The sequence below is a fragment of the Suncus etruscus genome, chromosome 11 (assembly GCF_024139225.1).
Source record: "Suncus etruscus isolate mSunEtr1 chromosome 11, mSunEtr1.pri.cur, whole genome shotgun sequence".
NCBI lineage: Eukaryota > Metazoa > Chordata > Mammalia > Eulipotyphla > Soricidae > Suncus > Suncus etruscus.
This window is the reverse complement of record NC_064858.1, coordinates 83,213,934-83,236,600: the sequence shown is the minus strand read 5'-3', so window position 1 is coordinate 83,236,600 and position 22,667 is coordinate 83,213,934. Positions and strand designations below refer to the sequence as shown.

General features: G+C 33.3%; 1 protein-coding gene and 1 non-coding gene across 2 annotated transcripts; one reads left to right on the top strand and one right to left on the bottom strand.

Moving 5' to 3' along the window:
- Positions 1 to 1,639: 1,639 nt before the first annotated feature.
- LOC126022141 (olfactory receptor 6C2-like) lies at positions 1,640 to 2,578 on the bottom strand. The gene has a single exon (XM_049782989.1). It carries the CDS (start codon positions 2,576 to 2,578, stop codon positions 1,640 to 1,642), a length of 939 nt encoding a protein of 312 aa, XP_049638946.1.
- Positions 2,579 to 16,903: 14,325 nt separating this feature from the next.
- Positions 16,904 to 17,113, top strand: LOC126023351 (small nucleolar RNA U3). The gene has a single exon (XR_007500498.1). It is a non-coding gene; the product is annotated as a small nucleolar RNA U3 (small nucleolar RNA).
- Positions 17,114 to 22,667: the final 5,554 nt, after the last annotated feature.

Sequence of the window (22,667 nt, the reverse complement as noted above, 5' to 3'; positions counted from 1 at the left end):
TCTCTCTGAAAATGGCTCTGGCTCAAGCAAACCTGTCTCCAGAAGAGCAGCTTTGTTCTTTCTGCTTCACGTGCAGTGAGAGGGGACAGTGGTTAATGCTATCACAAGGGAATGGGAGCACTGTAGCAAGGAATGCCCAGCCCAACTTTGATTATCCAAGGATGGTCTCCTTTAGGGTTAGATTTAAAAGATTGTTTCACATTCCCTATGTTCCATCACAAAGAAAAAGACACCTCCAAAGCTAGACTCAGAGGTGACCACTCATACTAGCAGCCCGGGGGGGAAGGGGCAAAGAAGGGGGATAGGGATGCATGCTGGCAACAGGGGTGGAGGGAAGACAACATTGGTGGTGGAAATGCCCCTGATTTAATGTCAATATGTACCTAAAATACTACTGTGAAAAAATTTTAATTCACTTTGATCAATATAAAAAATACTATTAAAAGGAAAAAAGAAAGAAAAAATATATTTTCCTTAACACTGTTAGCTAATGTTGCATCAACAGACACATGTAGCACCACCCATAATCACATGAGAGATACTGTAAACAGCATGTTAGAAAGCTACGGAAATCTGTGGGGGGTAAAAAGGATGGACCCTCATGGGAAGGAGTCATGTTTGAGCTGGTTATTTTTAACTATTACCTTTGTGATTTATGACTCTGGGATCCTTTCAACTAAAAATCTATGGACTGAAGGAATAAACCAGAATATTTATTTAAAGCTAGCCAAGATTGTTAATGTTTTTCATTTGTGGTTATCTAAAGAGTTTATGATGAAGGAATTACTGTAATCTGCCTCAAAATGTTTTGCAAGGCTCCTGAAACGCTAAGAATATGATACCATTTTTATCTACTTATAACATTGCTGTTAATTATGCTAGATTGTATAATTGGGGAAAATCTACTAGGGTATATACAAGGTTTCTTATTCATGTTCATTATCCCCTTTTTAAAAGGGACTGGGTAGTGATATGACCTTCACACATAAAAGAGAAAAATCACTAAACAGTTCTTAGAAAATGCATCCAAAAAAGAAATATACAAAACAAATTCATTCTATGTGAATGTTAATAATACTTCTATATATAAAAATTAATATAAATTCTATATATACTGCTTATTTCTAAATATTTTGATAGTTAAAATTGTTATATATTATTGGAAATATTTGTTTGTTACCTTTTACATATTTATTATTTATATATGTACATAGGAATTAGATTACAGATATAGAACACATATATGTAATAATTTGCATAGAAATATTTGACATTCAGCATATGAAAAATTTATAACTGGTTCTTCAAATAATTTACATGCAATTTTTTTTATTTTCAAAATTGGAGGAGCTAATATTTATGGAAAAGATTGAATTAATCACAATTGGAATCAAATGTAGTTAGATAATAAAGGAAAATCTTATGAAAGGTAGGAGCCTAAGCTTATTGCATGTTTAACTGAGCATATTATTAAGTTGATAGCAGTAGTTATTTGGGGAGTTATTTTTCTGGCGGAAGCAAACACATATATTCCCAGGGCTTTTGTGGTCTCTCCTCAGGATTCATTTCCAGCTGTGCTCCTCCAGACTATGTTCATTATTAAGGACTGAAACCTGTTCAGTTACATGCAAGTAAAACATTACCTATGTGGCTTCAAGATGACGAGCTTTTTCACCAATTCATCCACAGCATTTTTTACTTGTTTGTTCCTTAGAGTATAAATAAATGGGTTTAACATGGGTGAGATTGAAGTAGCCAATATTGATACTCCCTTGTTAGTGGCCATTTCATTTTTTGCAGAAGGCTTAATATAGATAAATATACAGCTCCCATAAGTTACGGAAACCACAATAAAGTGGGAGGAACAGGTAGAAAATGCCTTTTTCTTTTGTTGAGCAGAGGGGAACCTAAGAATCGTGCGAATGATGCTTCCATAAGACCAAACCACAAAAGTGAGAGTCACTAGTAAGATAAATACAGAGCAGAAAAGAACCAGTTTCTCTAAGAACTCTGTATCAGAACATGAAATCTTCAGAAGAGGATTAACATCACAGGCAAAGTGGTCAATTTCAGAGTCACAGAATTCAAGTGTCACATCAAATCCAATTGGTGGAAGCATGAGCAACAGTGTAATTATCCAACAGCCAGAGATAAGTCTTTTGCAGAAATTGTGGTTCATGATAGTTGTGTAATGAAGCGGTTTGCATATGGCTACATAACGATCATAGGACATAGTTGCCAGAAGAAAAAATTCCACGATTCCAAATAGGTCTGCAAAAAACATTTGGCATATGCAAGAGTTATAGGATATGGTCTTGTCACCTGTTGCAATACTGTACAAGAACCTAGGAATACAGGAAGAAGTGAATGCAATTTCTAAGAAGGAGAAGTTTTGCAGAAAATAGTACATTGCAGTTTGAAGATGGGAATCAACAATAGTGACAATGATGATGGTCAGGTTTCCTACAATACTCAACATGTAGGTGATAAGTAGAAATGTAAAAATAAGAATATTCAGTTTTGGATCATCTGTCAATCCTAAGAGGATAAATGAGGTTACTGGTGTATGATTTCTCATTTCTGGTTTGTAACTTCTTGATATCTATGTAAAATGAAGAGAGATGAGAGTAGAGAAAAGAACATTACTTTGACTTGAATTTTGCTTAGAAATGTCAACTAATATGCATATTCTTTGACTCGACTTCTTTTTAATATTGCATACTTGGAGATAGTTTCATGGCATTCAATAGGCTTAATTTCAAAATTATGTAAAAACTAATATAGAAATTTTGGAATCAGATACATGCATGTGTTTAAATATGTATATCTGGTCAAGAAATATTTTGGTTATCTTAATCAATCAATTAACCAATTCACAAAAAACAAATTAAGCATTGAGGTGCCTTGTGCTTTACTTTTATTGGCCAACTGAATTTCTTCCCTCAGCACTACATATAGTCCATTGGGCCATGTCAGTAGAGATAAACTGAGTTTTCTTGATCTCCCTAAATAATTATTTTAGATGATTTATGATGATGTTTTGCTATGAAATATTTTTATTTTCACATAATTTACACATTTGAATAATATTTCCAATATAATTCAAATCTATAACATTATATCTTTATACAGCATAATATCTTTATTTTATTTTGTTTTGTGCCACATCTAGTGGTTCTGAGGGGTGATTCCTTGCTCTGATCTAAGATATCGCTCCTAGCAGGCTTATGGAATCATGTGGGATGCCATGGGCAACTGCATGCAAGGCAACAGCCCTACCTGCTGTGCAACTCTGGCTCCCTCTTTATGTATTTTCTATGGTTGAATTATTATACCTTGTTCTAGTTTTACTAAATAATAATTGTGTTTCTCTTGTGCAAAACATTTCTTTAGTTTATTTAATGTATGATCATAAAAATGTAAACTTATATGAACAACTGAATATATTATCCTCACTTCAGTAAATTGTTCTCTGGCCTGGGTAAAGTATATTCAGTCCTTTTTCTAATTAAATCATTGTCATTTTAGGTGCTGGACTATAACACAGTAGGAGGGCATTACATGCAGCTGACATAGAATGGACTTGCGTTTAATCCCATACATCCTATATGGTCTCCTGAGCTTTCCAGATATTATATATGGGATATTTGCTGGAAAACTGCTGAAATAACATGCCTGAATAAATTGAAAATTCAATAGACACTGTTATGTGCTTCACTTACCTCTTTCATTATATCTAATATATATATAAATGAAATTATATTATTATGCATATTATGTTCATTTTCACTAATTAGGTGTATCTCTCTGTACAAAACATAATCACATTTTTCTTACAGTCAGCTCCCTGTATTAACTAATGATATAATCTCCTATTATTATCTTTATGTTCCATATCAATGTCTCCCATCAATTTTGTTATAAATGCAGTGAACTTGAATTTGTACTTACTTAATTTTGATAAATAAAAATGGATGATTTGGAAAATAATAAAAATATTCAAAGTAAAAATTAGTATTATTGACATATAGTGTGCCTTTCAACATTGTGTAATACTATCAGAGATTATTTAAATGATAATGCATTCTTGACTATTTTAATGTTTAACACAGTGAATAGCAATATGCTTACAGAAATATGTATATAAATATCCAGTCATCATTTATGTACACTTATAAATCTCAAAGCTCACAAATGGCATTCTTTTACATATAATTTTCTTTGTAGAACATGGTTTCATCATTTTACCATGCTATTTTTATGATTCCACAAGATCAAATTAATATTTATCACTATTTAATATGAAAATTTTTAAACATATATTTTGAATAAAATGACATTTTTGCAATGCAGAGATTATCATTTTTATAAAAAATGTTAACAATAAGTTAGATCATAGTATTTGGCAATAAGTTTGGTTTAAATATACCTAAAATATTCACTAAACAGATTAAGAAAGCAGGCTGTCAAAATATTGCTGAAATGACAGAATAGAGAAGTAGACATAAATATGCTGTCAGTTTCATAAAGTTAACACATATCACTAACATCATAGACATATAAATCAAAACACTGATAAAGTATAAGATCACAATGATGAGAATGGTCCTGACCAGTAAAAGCAGTTTCAGCAGGTCATGGAGATAAAAAACCTTAAGCACTATAGAAAGAAATATATAATAATATGAAAGTTTTCTGCTACTATAAAAATGATTAAATATATACCACATGCCATAGTGTTTAGTGACGTTCTAAATTTGAAAAAGTCTTTTTTCTTCCTTTTATGTACACTATAGATTTATTTTCACTGATACTGAATTTAGCCTGCTAATTTACTGTATTGGTTCATAATTTCTAAGAGTTTTTAATGAAATATCTGAAGTTATCTGTATAATATGTTATCTCATCTGTGAATAGTGGTAGAAAACTTTCTTTATCAATTCAGGTTAATATGCAATTTCTGAATTTTCTTTGTCATGTTAATAAACCTCAAATATATATATATATATATGAATCAATATAACAATGAAAGGGGAAGTCCATTTGAAATTAAAAAATGAAACAATAAGTATGAATGAGATGTGTTAAAAATAAACATGTACTTATTGTTAGCTAGACTGCTGTAAGCATCAGTCACTTTGTAAAAGTTTGGAAACTTCTCAAAAGAACCAACTGAAAGCGTTTCAATATGAAAAACCAATGTCATTCCAGGGAAATTATTTCAAGAACAGAATAATGTTAACCTGAAAATACCTATCTATATGTTCAGTGCACCCGTATTTATGTAATCGACACCAAGAAACAGTATAGTATTTGACAAAATTAATGGGTAACCAATGAAATGCTATTCAATTGTGAGAAAAGATAATATTTTAGTTTGTTATAACATGGAAGAGATTAGAAGAAATGCCATATGAGATGAATTTAATACATTAAAAATGATTATTTTGTGCAGGCATAAATTGCAAAGAAATACAAAAAAGGGATTAGAGTGTCAGTCCCCAGTGCACAAAAATCCTGAGTTATGATCAAGAGAAACTGGAATTGAGGAGATTAAGGAAAAAGTGAGGAAGAATTGTGGGATAATAGTGGGATAATTGGGGTAGGAAAGATAGCACACTGGTAGGGTATTTGCCTTGCACATGGCCTACTCAGAAGAGATGGTGGTTTGATTTTCAGTATCCCATATAGTCCCCTGAACTTGCCAGGAGTGATTTCTGAGTACAGAACCAGGAGTAACCCCTAAGAACCATCAGGTGTGACCCAAAGACCAACCAACCAAATAAACAAACAAACAAACAAAAAGTGTGATAATTCAAAGCACTGTGACAGGACTTCAATAGTATTATAAATTATAATACTTTATTAAAAATAACTAAATAAAATAGTATAAACATTAAAATACTTTAAATATATTAATAATAAAATTAAAATAAAGTTATAGTAAAATGAAATTAATATTACTTTAAAATGTAAATACATTAAGTTATCATATTACTGATAGTGACATTTAGTACCATTTATTTATAATGTATTTCATGTTTAAACACATCTATTATTTACTGCCTTTAAATTCTATATAATAGTTGTATTTTTTTCTAATTCATATTTACCATTCATTCATTTTATCATTTCACCATTTACATTACACTGGGGAATTTTATCATTAGCTTCATCCTTGCTTTACTCATTGAACTTGTTTATTTTTTTTTAAGCTATACCTAGTTGTGCTTACTCCTGAAAGACTCAGAGTGGTGAATATGGTCTAAACTCAGTCAGTAATATAAAGCAAGGGCTCAACCACTAAACTATATCTCAGGTCAAAAATTAACTCTCTTCATCTTTAAAAATAGGATTGCTATGGTTTCATATATAACTAAACTTTATACTATACCTTTTTTTACTTTTTAATTTGCTCTGCTCTCACCCTTTTTATTTGATAATTTTTTCCATTTTGTCATCTCAATTATTGCCAACATAACTGACATCTAGGCATTATTTGCTTTCATTATTTATATCTTAGATATTTCCATAAATAATATGACAAATAAATCAATAATTTCAAAATATGTATTGAAAGTAATACATCACAATGTTGTAACTCAGAACAATCAGATATGCCATCTTATCTAAATAAGTCTTAAAGGGAACAAATTTACATATATCATGTCCTTTTGGAGTGCTCATAGTCAATTTGCTTAAATCTCTGAGTGATTTATTTCCAGATCAATATACTTTTTATTTTATGTAACTTCTAAATGTGTAATCAGAATCATTTTATAGTATTTCAATATGAATGTTGCTTTCATGTTTATAGAGAGGAATAAAAGACTTAATATACATACTTGACTATCTTTTCATATGAGATACATCTCTAGGATCTTTGTTTCCTCTAACATTTAGGCTAAGTTAAATTTCAGGTATCAAGGGATATGAAATTTTGAGGATAAAGAAAATCATTACCCTTGACTTTAAGATAAGTCAAGCATTGGGATTAATGAAATGTTTTTAATAATTCCACATTATGTTTGACTTTAGTGACAACTGATGATAAACATTGCCACTTTTGGGGATATTAGAAATTTTATAGGTGGAGTGTAACAGATTTTGAAAAAAATATAGAGATTTATGGTTCTAAATAATGTTAGTATTAATGGAGACCAGGGTCGAATACAAAAAATGCAAAGAATGGGATCTATTTCTGAGTTTTCTTTGCCTTGAATATTCAATCAGAATAAACATAGAAAAAATTAAATCCTAATTTTACACAATATCTATAGGTACCTAATTGAATTTTCCTACTCTCAAAACTGGCAGAAAATAATAATTTATTTATCAACCTGTAGATTTTTCCCAAATGAACTATTAAGAAATTCCTGCGGGAAAATTTCTTTACTATGCATGCCTAAATAATATGTCTTCTAAGAACATTTACTTGCAATGATATCTTTTTAGATTTTCTTGTTTCTGTGCTGATTTTGGTTAACCAAAGCTATGTATATATTTTACTATTAGTTCTGCTCTCAAGTATTATTCCTGGTAGATATGGGATATCATGTGGAGTGGCTGAGATTGAAGCCCAGTAGTGTAAGAACTCGTGTAAAGAAAGTGCTTTGTCCTCTATAATATTTCCTTATCCCCACCCTTTTTATATATTTTTAATTTCCTTTTTAGTCACACATCATGGTAAGCAAGAAAGACTTCAGGCTCTGTGCACAGAGATGACACCTTGGGGGATCCTGTGGGACAATAAATAATTATCCCTAAAAATTTGATATTAGGTTTCACCTGGTCTACCTTTCCCAATATTATATTGGTGACTTTGTTGTAGCTCTATAATTTTCAAACACTGATTTGAAAACTGGGAGAATCTCATGACTTAATTTGAAACTCTACTACAAAGCAATAAGGAAAAAACATGGTATTGAAACAAAAACAGAATTTCAGATCAAGGGGTTTTAATAGAATATCCAATGACAAATTCCCATATATATGGTCAATTAATTTTTAACAAAGGAGCCAATAACTTAAATGGAATAAAGACAGTCTCTTCAACTAAGGAAGTTGGAAAATTGGATAACTACATGTAAGAAATTAAAGATCCACTTACATAACACACCTTGCAAAAAAGTCAATTCAAAGTTGAATAAAGCCTTGAGAACATGTCAGTATCAATAAAGTGAAAATAAAGGCACTTCAAAATTTGGATCACAACAAAATCTTCCATAGGATGCCAATGACAAGGACTATAGCATCAAATCTGAATAAATGGGACTACTAAACTAAAAACTAAACTAAACTAAAAAGTTTCTGTTTGGCAAAAAAAACAGGAGCTAAGATTAAAATGCAAATAATTCAATGGGCAAAAGTCTTTGCAGTCAAACAGCAGATAAATTTTTGATTTCAGGATGTGCAAAGTACTCACAAATGTTAACTCCACAAAACCTAAAATCTCTATACAAAAATGGGGAGAGAAAATGAGTAGACATTTCTCTGAGGAAAACCAACAATGGCAAACAGGCACATTAAAAAATGTTCATCATCCCTTATCTAAGTAAATTCAAATCAAAATGACAATGAGATATCATCTTACACCAGTAAGGATGGCATATATCAGAATAATGGGAACAATCTCTCTTGGCAGAGTTGTAGTGAGAAAGCAACATTCACCCACTGCTGGTGAGAATGAATGCTTCGGGCCCGGAGAGATAGCACAGCGGCGTTTGCCTTGCAACCAGCCGATCCAGGACCAAAGGTGGTTGGTTCAAATCCCGGTGTCCCATATGGTCCCCCGTGCCTGCCAGGAGCTATTTCTGAGCAGACAGCCAGGAGTAACCCCTGAGCATCGCCGGGTGTGGCCCAAAAACCAAAAAAAAAAAAAAAAAAAAAAAAAAAGAGAATGAATGCTTCTTGGTCCAACTCCTATAGAAAAAAGTATGGAGGTTTTTCACTAAAGTCAAGATTGAGCTGCCATATGACCCAGCAATCCCTCTTTTAGGTATCTCTTCTTAGAACAAACAAAACAAAACAAAACAAAAACATTAACCCAAAAGCATGTTTTCACACCACAATCTGTTGCAGCACTCAGTATAATAGGTAAGACTTGGAATTATCATTGATGTTGAACAAAAGATCAGTGGATCATGGAGATGTGGTACAGATATACAATGAAATACTACATAGCTGCTAGGAATGATTAAATAATGCAATTTGCTGTAACATGGATGAAACTGGAAAATATTATGTTAAATGGAGTAAGCTGGAAAAAGGATAAATACAGAAATATATCACTTATATTTGGTATTTAGAATAACTGCATGAAGAAATTCAATGGTGCAAATGGGATTTGTTAAAATACCCTTGGACCTAGATTATAGCAAGGAGGAAAAATATGATTGGAGGAGAAACACGAATATGAAATTATTGGAGTCAGGAGACAAGTGGTCTCAGGTGCATTGGTGGATATTTAAAAAAAAGACATAACTAAATATCCAATTCAAAGTCAACAACAATGAAATTAAGAGACCCAAACTGTAACAATATAAACTTTAAATAAGCCTGTAATACTGACAGGCTGGGGAGCAATAGGTGGGGTTAATAAACTCTGGGAACATGGTGGAAGAAAGTAGACACTGGTAATGGGGTTGTTTCTGATTCATTGTATGTCTGAATCCCAACTACTAAGGACTTTGTTGACTTCAATAAGGACACGTTGACTTCAATAAAATAAAAAACAATTAAATATTATAATAGAACACTTTTTCAACAGCAAGTGTATATCCAATAAAAGTATTGTCTTAAAATTTACGGAAATACTAGAAATATTTTATAAATTGTCTATTGAGCAAAATATTTTCCTTATACAACTGCCTTAAGTGAACCTGGAAATAATTTTCTACATGAATCTATTAACATTAACACTGCAATTAGAAACTTCCTTAGACATTTTTATATGTGATCTCAAATGAATCTATTAACATTAATTAACATTAATACTGCAACTAGAAACTTCCTTGGACATTTTTATATGTGATCTCAAATCTCAAAATTGATTTAATAAAACAAAAGACTTAACAATTACTTTTCTGCAGCTCTCTGTAATTGACTGCCTAAGTTTACTTTTTCACATTCACCAGTAACAAACAAACTTTTATTAAAAATTCTGAGTACTTACTGCAATAATATACATAGAATATCTTGGCATATGTTAATATGTTAATATATTGATATATTGATCCCTAATTATCTCTCTCCTTTTTTATCATTGACTTCATTGATATATAATTTCCATATGATTCTAAAATTTTTGCTACTACATTTGTGCATTAAGAATCTATGAGCAGTGCATTCCATTTCTTTTATTATATATAAAGCAAATGAACATTAGAGAAAACAAATGTTTGATTTTATGTTAGTAATTAAGTAATCAAGAACAAAGGCTCTTCAATGTCATTGTGAAGGCTTAATGTTTTACATTTGTTCTTAAGCATCACTATGTAACAAATAACATGAAAAATATTTCTAGTAGTTAAAAATTCAAATATATTCTTTTTTCCATACTACTGTTGAAAGAACTCAAAATTGAGGATATCATTAGCTAACCCTTCTATGTTTTTGGACACTTAAGTAAATCTGCATGCTTTTGTCTTAGTGTGTTATTTAGTATTGCATTGAATTAACTAAGCAAATTGGAGATGTGACATTATAGTCATTTTAGAACTAATAAGATGCTACAAGTTTAAACAAATTGTGGAACATTGCATTATGTTATTGTTTTAGGGCCACACTAAGCTGTGTTAAGGAGTTATTCCTGACTCAGAGGACATTCTGACTGTTCTCAAGGGACATTATGGATGCCAGAGATTGTACCTAGGTCAGCCACTTGGAAGGCAAATATCCTAACTTTTGTTCTATCGCTCTGGCCCTATTTTGCATTATTAAGTGCGTACCATTTAAATATTCAAAAAATATATATTTTACTGATTAACTTAAATTCATTTGAAAACATATTTAACAACTATATAATACTAATATTATTAACAAAGAAAACATATACAGGAAATATTTTAACTTTAAAGACGCATGTAATAAGGATTTTTATTTAAACAGATCAGTTTAAATTTCAAAATTTTAGAACAAAATAATGGCAACAGAGAATTGTTTTGAAAATTTCTGAGTTGCTATTACTCTTTTAATAAATGAAATAGCATTAAATTAAATAACATTAAAATAATCATTAATTCAGACCAATGATCTAGGAAGGTAAATAAATATATACACAAATGATACAAAATTTAAGTATACTTACACATAGAATAGATGATAAAAAATTAGTTAAACGTATAATTCTGAGAGTTTCAAACATTTATGTGTTCAAAGTTATTACACCATTTTTAGGAGATAGATGTGCTCTCAAAATTTTCAGTTGTTGCGATGAACTGTTACTTTTGTAAAGTCTATTGAAACTTTAAAAACATTTATAATTCAGTACACATGTGAAAATATTTCTTTAAAAGCTTAAAGATATAATATCACTTTTAAAAGAAACAAAATTAGATGCAATATGACAGTTCCATCTTAGACCTTTTAAAATTTATTTCAGTGGTATCATACCTTGTGGTGCTTAATGCATATACTTGCTCTGCCCTCAGGAGTCACTCATACTAGGATGGAGATGCAAGGCACATGCCCTTTCTGCTGTATCTGATCAGCACAATGATAAAATCTTAAAGAAAGTATTAATGTAAATGCTTTACTACCAGAGTCTCTTATGAGATATAGAGCCCTCTGTGAATAAATGAATGGCCCTTTGTGACCAAAATTCAGATATCACTAATTAAACTAACAGAACTGGAATTTGGCAGGGTCTAAGACAAAGCTTTCACTGGGAATCATTCTTTGGGGACAAGATATATAATTTTCCTAGACACTTACGAAGGGTTCTCTGATGAATAATCATACATCTGGAATCTCTTAAACTTAGATACTAAAGTATAAATAAAATATATTTTTTCAGTATAAAATTTATACATACATAAAATTGGTATCCAATGTTACCATGAAAACAGTTATAGGGTGTTGGAGAGATAGCACAGCTCTACAGCATTTGCCTTGCATGAGGCTGACCTGGGAGGGACCCGGTTTGATTCCCAGCACCCATATGGTCCCCCATATGGGGTGATTTCTGAGTGCAGATCCAGGAGTAATCCCTGAGTGCCGCTGGGTGTGGCCCCCAAACCAATCAATCAATAAATAAAATTTAAAAAAGAAAACAGTTATAGTTTTATATATACCTAAACATAGATTCAACAGAACAGTACATATACTACAGTGGGTATAAAGATTGCCTTGTGTATGTCTGATCTGGTATTGATGAACATACACTGAGCCTGCTTGGACTGAACTCTTGGATGCAGAGCCAAGAGGTGTCCCTCAGTACAATTAGGTGCAGCTCCTCTCCAAAGTATTTTAAAAAGAAGAGAAAAATAATTTTCTGACATGAAGCTGCATGTCCAAAATACACGTGGCAAACTGAATAACCTAGCCCTATTTCTGCATCATTCTGCCTTGCTACTTGACCAAAAATTTGTCAGATAAGACATTCATCTTCCCTTTCAACCCCAGACTGCATAGAAACTATTGTATCCATTCAAAAAAAATTGCTAAGTATATCACTTACTCACAGGTAGCTGGGAAGTGATATTCCTATTTTTCAGATAATATATTGTCTCAACATTTAGTTATCTCAATTGAGCATCCAAGTTGACAATTTTCTCAAAAAACTCAAACAAATCTTCCTGGTAAGGAAATTAACTTGCAAAGAAGATGCATTATTGGTCTCTATTTGGTTGAAATAATAGAAAAGGTCACTTCTCAAGAAACTGGTAATCTAAAACCTCACTCATAATGATGAACAAAATTCAAAGAACAATGAAGAAACTAAGAAGTTCAACTGCAATCTCAGGGAGAAAAACCTAGATAAGTTTTCAATCCCATAAAAATGCGTTTGTTTGTTTGTTTGTTTGGTCACACCCAGTGGTGCTCAAGGGTTACTGCTGGAAATCTGCTTAGAAATCACTTCTAGCAGGTTTGGTGGTCCATATGTGATGCCAGGGATCAAATTCCAGTCTATCACAGGTTGGCCATGTGCAAGAAAATGCCCTACCACTGTGCTATTGCTCTGGACTTCTCATCAAAATGTTTGAGTGTGGTCATGAAGTTTAAAATCAATGATCCATACATTAGCAAAAAAAGCACTTGTCAGGAACATTCAGCAATCAATAGATAATAAATCAATAAAGAAGTTAGAGAATGATAATCATACAATAGTTATTGAAGGAACTAAAGCACATGCTAACAAATTCTCACAAAGTATAATCCTATAAATGATCGTAAATAACAAATAATGAGAAAAAGGGGGAAAGACAAGTGGTGGGAGATATAATAGCATAGAAAGTACTGTTAGCGTGTGTATTGGGTAATTCAATAATTACTGTATGACTATCATTCTCTAAGTTCTTTTTAATTTTTTTTAATGTATCATCTATTTATTGCTGAATTTTCCTGGCGAGTGCCTTCTTAATTTCTGTTGCTAAAGTATAGAGCATTGATTTTCATCTTCATGAAAACACTCAAGCATTTTTATGAGAGGGTTGAAACAATAGCACAGTGGTAGGGTATTTGTCTTGCGTGTAGCAACAGGGGATGGATCAGAGTGATAGCACAGTGGTAGTGCATTTGCCTTGCATGTGGCTGATCCAGGACAAACCTGGTTCAATCCCCGGCATCCCATATGGTTCCCTGAGCCATGAAGGATTTCAGAGGGCAGAGCCAGGGGTAACTCCTGAGAGCCAATGGTTTTGTCCCCAAAACAAAACAACAACAACAACAACAAAAACAAGTTAAAAACTAAATTGCTGAGAATTTCACAGAGCTGGAGAACTTATACTGCCATTTCTTGGATGACTGAACAGTATCAAATAACAGAAACCTAAATAAAAGCACCCCAAAAGATATCCTAATCACAATGATGAAAATCATAGAAAAGAAGTTTTAAAAGCTGCACTGTCACAAATTGAAATATTTACAAAGGAGCATCTTTATGATTTTCACTAGACTTACAAAAGGGAACTGTCTAGGCTCAAAGATATTGGTGCTATAGTGGAACAAGCTTAATGAAACAAACATCACCGAGAATCATTTACCTGATAAACCATCATTTATATTTGAAGGAATGATATCCACTTCGTGGATAAACTTCATGGATAACCAAGAGCTCAGGAATTTTATTGATGCAAAACCTCCTTAGATAAGGAGTTTAAGGGACTACTTTAAGACAAACACACCCAACTTCTTTAGAAGCATGGCAAATAAGAGTCATGCCAATAATATTCTTAAATGTCAATGTACAAAACACACCACCAGTTAAAAGACACAGAGCAGTCGAATGACTTAGAAAGTTGAACCCAGGGGCCGGGCGGTGGCGCTGGAGGTAAGGTGCCTGCCTTGCCTGCGCTAGCCTAGGACGGACTGCGGTTCGATCCCCCGGCATCCCATATGGTCCCCCAAGAAGCCAGGAGCAACTTCTGAGCGCATAGCCAGGAGTAACCCCTGATCGTCACAGGGTGTGGCCCAAAAACCAAAAAAAAAAAAAAAAAAAGAAAGAAAGTTGAACCCAACATTCTACAGCTTGAAAAAAAACATATGTAGACAGTCAGATCAAACAAAGACTCAAAGTTAGTTAAAGTTTGGAAGAAAATTATTAAAACAAACAATCTCCTCAAAAAGGCTGCAGGGGCCATACTGGTATCAGATGACATAGACTTCAGGTTCAAAAGACTTTAAGAGAAAGATAAAGTCATTCGTTAGTGATCTAAGGGCATGTATACTATAAAGAACTAAAAAATCAAAAATATATCTGAAAGCAAAAGTTATTTTATTAAAAAGTATAATTTAGGGGCCGAAGAGATAGCATGGAGGTAAGGTGTTTGCCTTTCATACAGAAGGATGGTGGTTCGAATCCTGGCATCCCATATGGTCTCCTGTGCCTGCCAGGGGTGATTTCTGAGCATAAAGCCAGGAGTAACCTCTGAGCACTGCTGGGTGTGACCCCAAAACAAAAAAAAAAGTATAATTTATCAGTGAATCACTATCAAAATTTACAAAGAAAAAGTGAATGAGAAAGAAAACCCTGATAAACAAAACCAAGAAATGAAAGGGGGAAATCAAAGCAGAAATACAAAGGACTGTAATAATTTAATTTGATAACCTCTGTGCAATAAATCAAGAGATCATAGAAAAAAATAAATAAGTTCTTGGACTCCAGTAGTAACTTCCAAAGTCTGAAAAAGTATTAGTTAAAATATCCAAAAATATTTATGGTTATTGAAGAAATTAAAATGGTAATCAAAGTTCTCCCAAACAAAAGTCCATGTAGAATGATTAACTTGTAAATCTTTCAAACCTTAAGAGGACCTACTGCCAATCACTTTTCAGGCTGTTTAAGAAAAATGAGGAAACATAAACTTCCCTAATAGTTTATATGATGCAAACACCAACATGATAGCAAAAGCACAGGTACAACACAATAAAATATAATTAAAGGCCAATATCCTTGATGAACACAGATGCAAGCATCCTTAATTATTAACAAAAATCAACCTAGGAGCCAGAGAGATAACACTAGTAGGGCACTTGCCTTTATGCAGTCCATCCGGGTTTGACCAGATTAGATTCATGGTCCCACATGGTCCCCCAAGCTTGCCAGTTCTGATTTCTGAGCACAGATCCAGGAATAATCTCTGAGCATTGCCAGGTGTGATCCCAAAACCAATAATAAATAAATAAATAAATAAACAAATAAAACACAATAAGTTGAAATAGTTTCAGTATTCAAGATTGAGTTACCACCCTAAAATAATTCAACATAATATACTAGATAAATATAATAAATAATAAATATCTGTGATAATAATAATGATGCAGAGAAAACATTTATTAAGATCTATTATCCACTTATTATAAAATTGCTAAAAAAAAAGGAATTAAATAACTGCTCAAAGAGACAAAGCCATTTACCCCAAATCCATGGCAAATATTATAGCCATTTTGAAAATGCTAAAAGACTTCTCTAATATCAAACAGAAAACAAAATTTCTGCCATCACCAAATGAATCACAAAAAGACTCAAAGTATCTTAAAGTAGAAATGAGAAAACTTCAAACTGAAATATAATGGCTAACATAACTTTGTAGGCGAAATGAAAAACTCACTGGAAAGCCTCATTTGTAAAATAATAACTGCTGAGAACTGAATCAGTGAGCTGGAAGATGAGCAATATAACATCTGCATACAACAGAACAGGTTGGAAAGGAGCCTCAAAAAAAAAAAAAGCCAACAGAAAACAGTATAACTCTGCTATAAATTCAATAGAAACAACATAACAATCAAGGAAGTCCCAGAAACCCAGAAATAAAACCCCTATGGAGAATCAACAGTCATGAACATAATTGCCAAAAAGTTCCCGTAGCTAAAGAGTACATGCAAATACCTCTTGGTTGCCCAAAGAGCACTAAGTAAAAGAGATTTAAAAAAAATCACCCCAAGGCACATCAGTCATAGTAATTAAACCCACAGATAGGAATAGAATACTGAACGCAGCAAGATAAAAAAGGGAAATTGCATAAAAATAAACTTAAATTTTCAGATTTATCACAAGCAACCAACAGGCCCGAAGGCAATGATGGGAAGTAGTGACAAAACTCAATGAAATGAATGCTTCACCAGAATACTTTACCCAGCCTAACTTTCGTTCAGGTTTCTAGGAAGGATACACTACTTCACAAATAAACAATAGCTAAAAAAATTTACAGACACAAAGTTATCTTAAAATAAGAGCTAATATAAGACTATACTTTCAGGGATCATTTCTATAGTTTGTGACTAGAGAAGTTTCTTTGATTACACCAGAAAAAGCCACGAGGAGGAGCCAGAGCATCCTCTCCTAAGTTTGAAGCCTGCTCTAGGTGTCGCTTCTGCGACTCCCTTTGGCTTTTGATGATCATTCTTCCTTTTCTCTGGAGAGGGTAAAGAGAGAGGATGTAGTCTGAGTGGTAAAAAAAAAAGTTAAAAAAATCAGAGCCAATAAGACTCAGTAAATGATATAACATGGGATAGACTTCTTTTACCAATCCACTCTCATATTTTTAGTACCGTTGATGAGAAAAAGTATGAATTTTCTAAGAATGCTCCATGTACAATCTAACCCTAGAAGTTTTTATCTAGCAAAGTTTATCCCATCATCAATGAATTGCCTAGATACTAGAACCTCCCCACCATTTAAAAGAGCCTCATTTTTTGGTTTTCAGTTGGGAGGGCACACATAATGACGCTCAAAGGTTACTCCTGGTATGTGCTCAGAAATTGCTCCAGGCTTGGGGAACCATATGGGATAATGGGGTATCAGACTACGGTAAATCCTAGGTTAGTGCCAGCAAGGCAGACGCCTTATTCCTCCACTCCACTGCTCCGGCCCTGAGCCTCATTTTATTCTTTTAAGAGCTTTGACCATTTCATGAGGATCAGCCTTCAACTCTAATCTAAGAATAGATCTCCAGTATGTGTGTGTGTGTGTGTGTGTGTGTGTGTGTGTGTGTGTGATCCCAGAGTTATATAATGAGTGTGTACGTGGTAGACTCCTCTATACTTGTCTAATCTGTCTTATATATAACCCTGCCTATATTGTATATAATTCATATTGTATTATATCCCTCTTCCCCACGCTCTTCTACCACCTTACAAATCCTCTTCTATCCTCTCATCCCCTGATCCTTGATTTTTTTCCTGTTTAAACCTATTCACCCTCTTTCTTAACTCTTCAGAGATTGGAAACTTCACCCTACCCCATCAAGCTTCCAGCAGGCTCCCAAATGAAAATATACCCTACCAGCACACTATGTTTCACCCAGAGAAGAACCTGCAGACACTTCTTCCACATATCCACTCTGTGTGGCCCTTTTTCTCTTACCTCCCCTACTGTTGACTATTTCTTGCAATGAGATTACGTTCCTGTGAGACCCTCAGATCGAGAACACTACCTGATGCATTATGTCTGCAAACCATTTCTCAGACTCAACAAGACAACAAAACAGGATAAAACTTTGTTCTGATTTCTATATTCCCCAACTTCTCAAAACATTTAAAGGAGATAGCTGTATTTCTTTGGTGTGTTTCTGTAGATGAATTTCCTTAATAGTTATAATTTTTAGTGTCTATTTCCATATGTTGAGCTAGTTTTCCTCATCCCTGTTTTGGATCTGCTTATTAGGAAATTGTTCTAGAAAAGTCTCTGGTGGGATACAGGCTCAGGTTACAATCAGGTTATAGAGATTCTTTAGCTTGTTATTTTTATCCCCGTATACACCACGAGTATTATGTGGCATTGTTTCTTTTTTAAATAGGCACACTAGAATGAGGAAAATCTTATATAGAGAAATAAGTTCTTATCTAATAGGGATAGGAACTTATACATTTTAAAATGCAGGGCTTCCTGAGAATTTGTCATGGAGACTTGACTTAGGCCTCAATGCATCAGACATTAACCATCCAAACTCAAACCTCAGATCTTAATATTGGTACCGGCAGATTACAGTAGCAGCACCAGAATTCAAAATCCAGTTGGGACATGTCTGAATGCTGCCCTGGCACCAATTTGTTCCAGAGTAGGCCCATAAAACACCCTGATAATGAGTAAACAGCAACAACTTGATTTAAGGGCAAGTTTCCCTGCCTCACCACCTAATGGTGAGATGAAATCAGAAGATGCTCTGTCCTAAGGATTTGTACAAGAATCAATATCTCTATTTATAAAAGCCTGTCTACAACAACTGTGACTAAGCCACACTTTTCCTGGGTCCACAAAGAAAGACTATACTAGGCTTCGTCCTAGAACCTGTGCAAAACAAATATCTCTTAACTACAGAAGACTGACGTTGTCAAGTGGGACTAAACAGAACTTTTTCTGGGACCATAAAGAGAGACACTGGGGTTGGACAACCAACATTCCTGGAGCCTGTAGTTGGTCTTTTGGCAGTATGCTTTATGAGTGGAGGCACCCTGTATCTCGTTAGTCCAATGGAATTTTCTTTCTAATTTCTCCAACATTTTATGTGCCTATGAAAAAATTCACAAAAAACAAAACGAAAAAGCCAAAGCCATAGCAACCCTCCCTTTATTTCTTTTCTCTTTTAATTTTACTTAATTTCTAGATAGGGGCTCCTGCTTTTTTATATAATCAGAACAGTAAACACTTTGTTCTGTCTTATATTTCTATGTATTTCTACAAATTGAGAATAAAATAAAGGAAACAATAATGAAAATGTTATATAATTCTTTGACCTAGTAGATCTGAAACTTATAGACGTACACAGGCCCTCCATCCTCCAAATGCTAAAAATACTTTCTTTTCTATTGTATAAGGAAAATTATCTAGGATGAATCACAGTTTTGAACATAGATACTGGTAGAACTTAGCAAGGATGAAACAAACATCTAATCCCATCTAAAAATGCATAGAAAAAAATGAACAGATTTTCCTTCAAATCGAAATAAAGATTACCAAAAGGCACAGAAAAAATTACATCTACTAATTATCAGGCAGATGCAAATCCAAACAACAATGAGATATCATATCACAGAGATACACACACAGAAAAATCCCAAAACAATCAGTGATGGTGCAGATGCATGGACAAAGGGATTCTTTTTCACTGTTGGCAGGAATGTCAACCAGTCCAGTCTTGTGGAAAAACAACATGAATTTTCCTCAAAAAATTCTAAATTGACCTTCCATATTATACAGCAATACCACTTTTAGAGATAAGCCCTAGCAACCCAAAAATACTATACAGGAAAACTCTCTATATTACTATGTTGTTAAATGACTGTTCAATGATGTGATGCAAATGGCAAAGGCTACTAAATCTATCTAAATATATAGGACTTAAAAAAAATCTGAAAAGTTTCTTTATGACAACGTAGACATGAGCTAAAACTGAATGACAGCTTACTAAGTGAAAGAAAATATTTAATTCAATATATTTGGTAGAGGGTTTTTTTTAAATCTAGGATGAACAATGTATTCACAAAGATTAATCCCTGAAATCTAAAAAATACATTAAAATATTGAAAAATAAAATGAATAGAAATTATCTGAGGAAGACAACTTTTGTCCAATAACCACAAAAAATGATGAATATCATCTTACACCACTGAGCATTGCACATATCAAAAATACTGGATAGTGATGATGAATACGATTTCCCAAGGGCGAGGTTCATCCATTGGATTCCAGATGTACTGACCCCTTTGATTTCCCCAAATGTGGAAAATTGTCTGCATAATTTGTGGAAGTGGGAGACTGTTTTTGCATTCACCCCTTAAAAAATTATAGGATATCACTGTGTAAGATTTGCCGTTGTGAACCTTAAATATCACTGTGTAAAATTTGCTATTATATGTTCTAATAAATGTCTGTCATTTAAATAAAAAATAAAAAAATACTAGGGATCAATCTATATTGTTCTAGATCAGGTGTAAAAAATTTTTGATTCATCCTAGTAGGACTATTTTGTGGTCTGACCCTAAGAAAACATTTTTGAGGGTCTTCAGTGCTCAGAATTGAGTTTTAATATGACTCAGTAATTCCACTTATTGCTATTTAACTTCAGAACAGAAAATCTTTTTTTCAAAAAGATGTATACTCAACATTCTTCATTGCCACAATTGATACAAAGGTTCGTATTTGAAATCAAACTAGGTGTCCAACAACAAATGAATAAATCATGAATATGTGAAAAAATATATATGTAGACATATGTATATATAACAGAATAATATATAAATATTAAGAATGATGCATTCATGCAATTTGAAACAACATTAATAAAACAGGAATATAGTTTTTAAATGAAGTAAACCAGATAAAGAACAAAAATGCAGCATGATATTACTTATATTTAGTATTTAGAATAATGCATAAAAGAATACAGTGATTCAAAGAGGGGTTGTCTTGATCACTCTTGGACCCAAAGTATAATGAAAAAAAGGAAGAAATAAATAGTAGGAAGGTGAGAAAGACAGATGCGAAATAACAGGAGGCAGGTTTCAAGGAAATTTAGTTACATTGGTGGTAATAAAGAGTTAACTATAAATACCATAGACAAAAAAAAAACAAACAACTTTCTGTATAGTATAATTAGCACTTGTAATGATAGAGATAAAAGTGTTATAGTGGATAATGGCATTATTTGATAATTGCATGCCTTACGAATAAGTCAGTAAAATGCTTGCAGTTTTTGAAGGTGATACTTCATATAAGTTTTCAGAGGGACTGTATGAGTTTAATCCAACCATGACAATGTTTATGTGACATTCAATATAAAGGCCAGAGGATTCAATAATGCTCTATCCATGTCGCAACAAGGATTACTCAGTTCACCTTTGCAATAATGAGGGTATCTGGGATACCACTTAGAAAACCAATATTCATATAATCTGTGAACCTTGTGGTGTCTGAGATTAAACCAGGATTCAATATCTGATTCAATATCTGAATCCTTGTGGTGTCTGAGATTAAACCAATATTCAATGTCATCTGTGAACCTTGCGGTGTCTAAGATTAAACCAGGATCTGTGCATGAACAGGATGTTCCTTAAAACTTCCATCTTTCCAGCTCATTATTTTATAATTGTATGTTTTAAAAATATTTAAAGAAAACATGCTACATAGTTGACACAATAATAAAACATTTGTTTCCAGATAATTGAAAGCAAGTCTACTGATAAAATCATAAATAAAAATAAAAAATTAAAAGTAAGAGAAGAAAGTAAAACAAGAATAAAAATAGAATACCAAGCATCATTTGTGAAAATTATTTTATCTATAATAAAGTCATTAATATTATAGCAGAAGATTTAGTAAGCTCTTGTTTAGCTGTCCATTGGCTAGATTCATAAAGAATAAAACAAATTGTTCAAAAAGGCTCCTTTATATTTCACAGAAGGGGGAAATGTAACTCCACCCTGGATTTAGGTGTAGCTACCCGAGACCCACCCATTTCTGGGAGGGGTCTTGAGAACCAGATATTATGTGTGACCTTACCTGAAAGATCCCGCCCATTCCTGGGAGGGGTCTTGAAAAAGGTAGATAAGCCTTTGAGCCAGGGGATTAGGTGGTTCTGCCCTGCTGGGCTCTTTGGCTTTTGGGTCGTTGCCTCTTTTGGTCTTTGACCAGCATGGAGGTCAAAGGAAAGATGGCTGAAAGGAGTGAAGCTGCAGGGCTAAGAATAGCAATGCTTGAAAGGTTAAAAGATAGGCCACACACATGTGGTGAATAGGGCATGAATAAAGTTGATGCTTCCTGATGCCTGCCTGTGAGTGAGTCTTGATTCCACCATTCACCTAACCTGGGACCCGCCGGCTGAATGAGGGTTGCGGAGCCACGTGGCCTGGGATGCCATCCTTCACCATCCATCGCCATCCAGCCCCATCATTAATTATTTGATTCTACAGAACCTACAAGAAATGAATAGATTCTGAGAAATATGCGATCTTGTAAAAGTGAACAAAAGAGGGGTAGAAAAATTGAACAAGCCAATCACAAGCAATAA

Coding starts and splice junctions, on each gene's coding strand:
- LOC126022141 (XM_049782989.1), bottom strand. CDS start 2,578: ATGAGAAATCATACACCAGTAACCTCATTTATCCTCTTAGGATTGACA.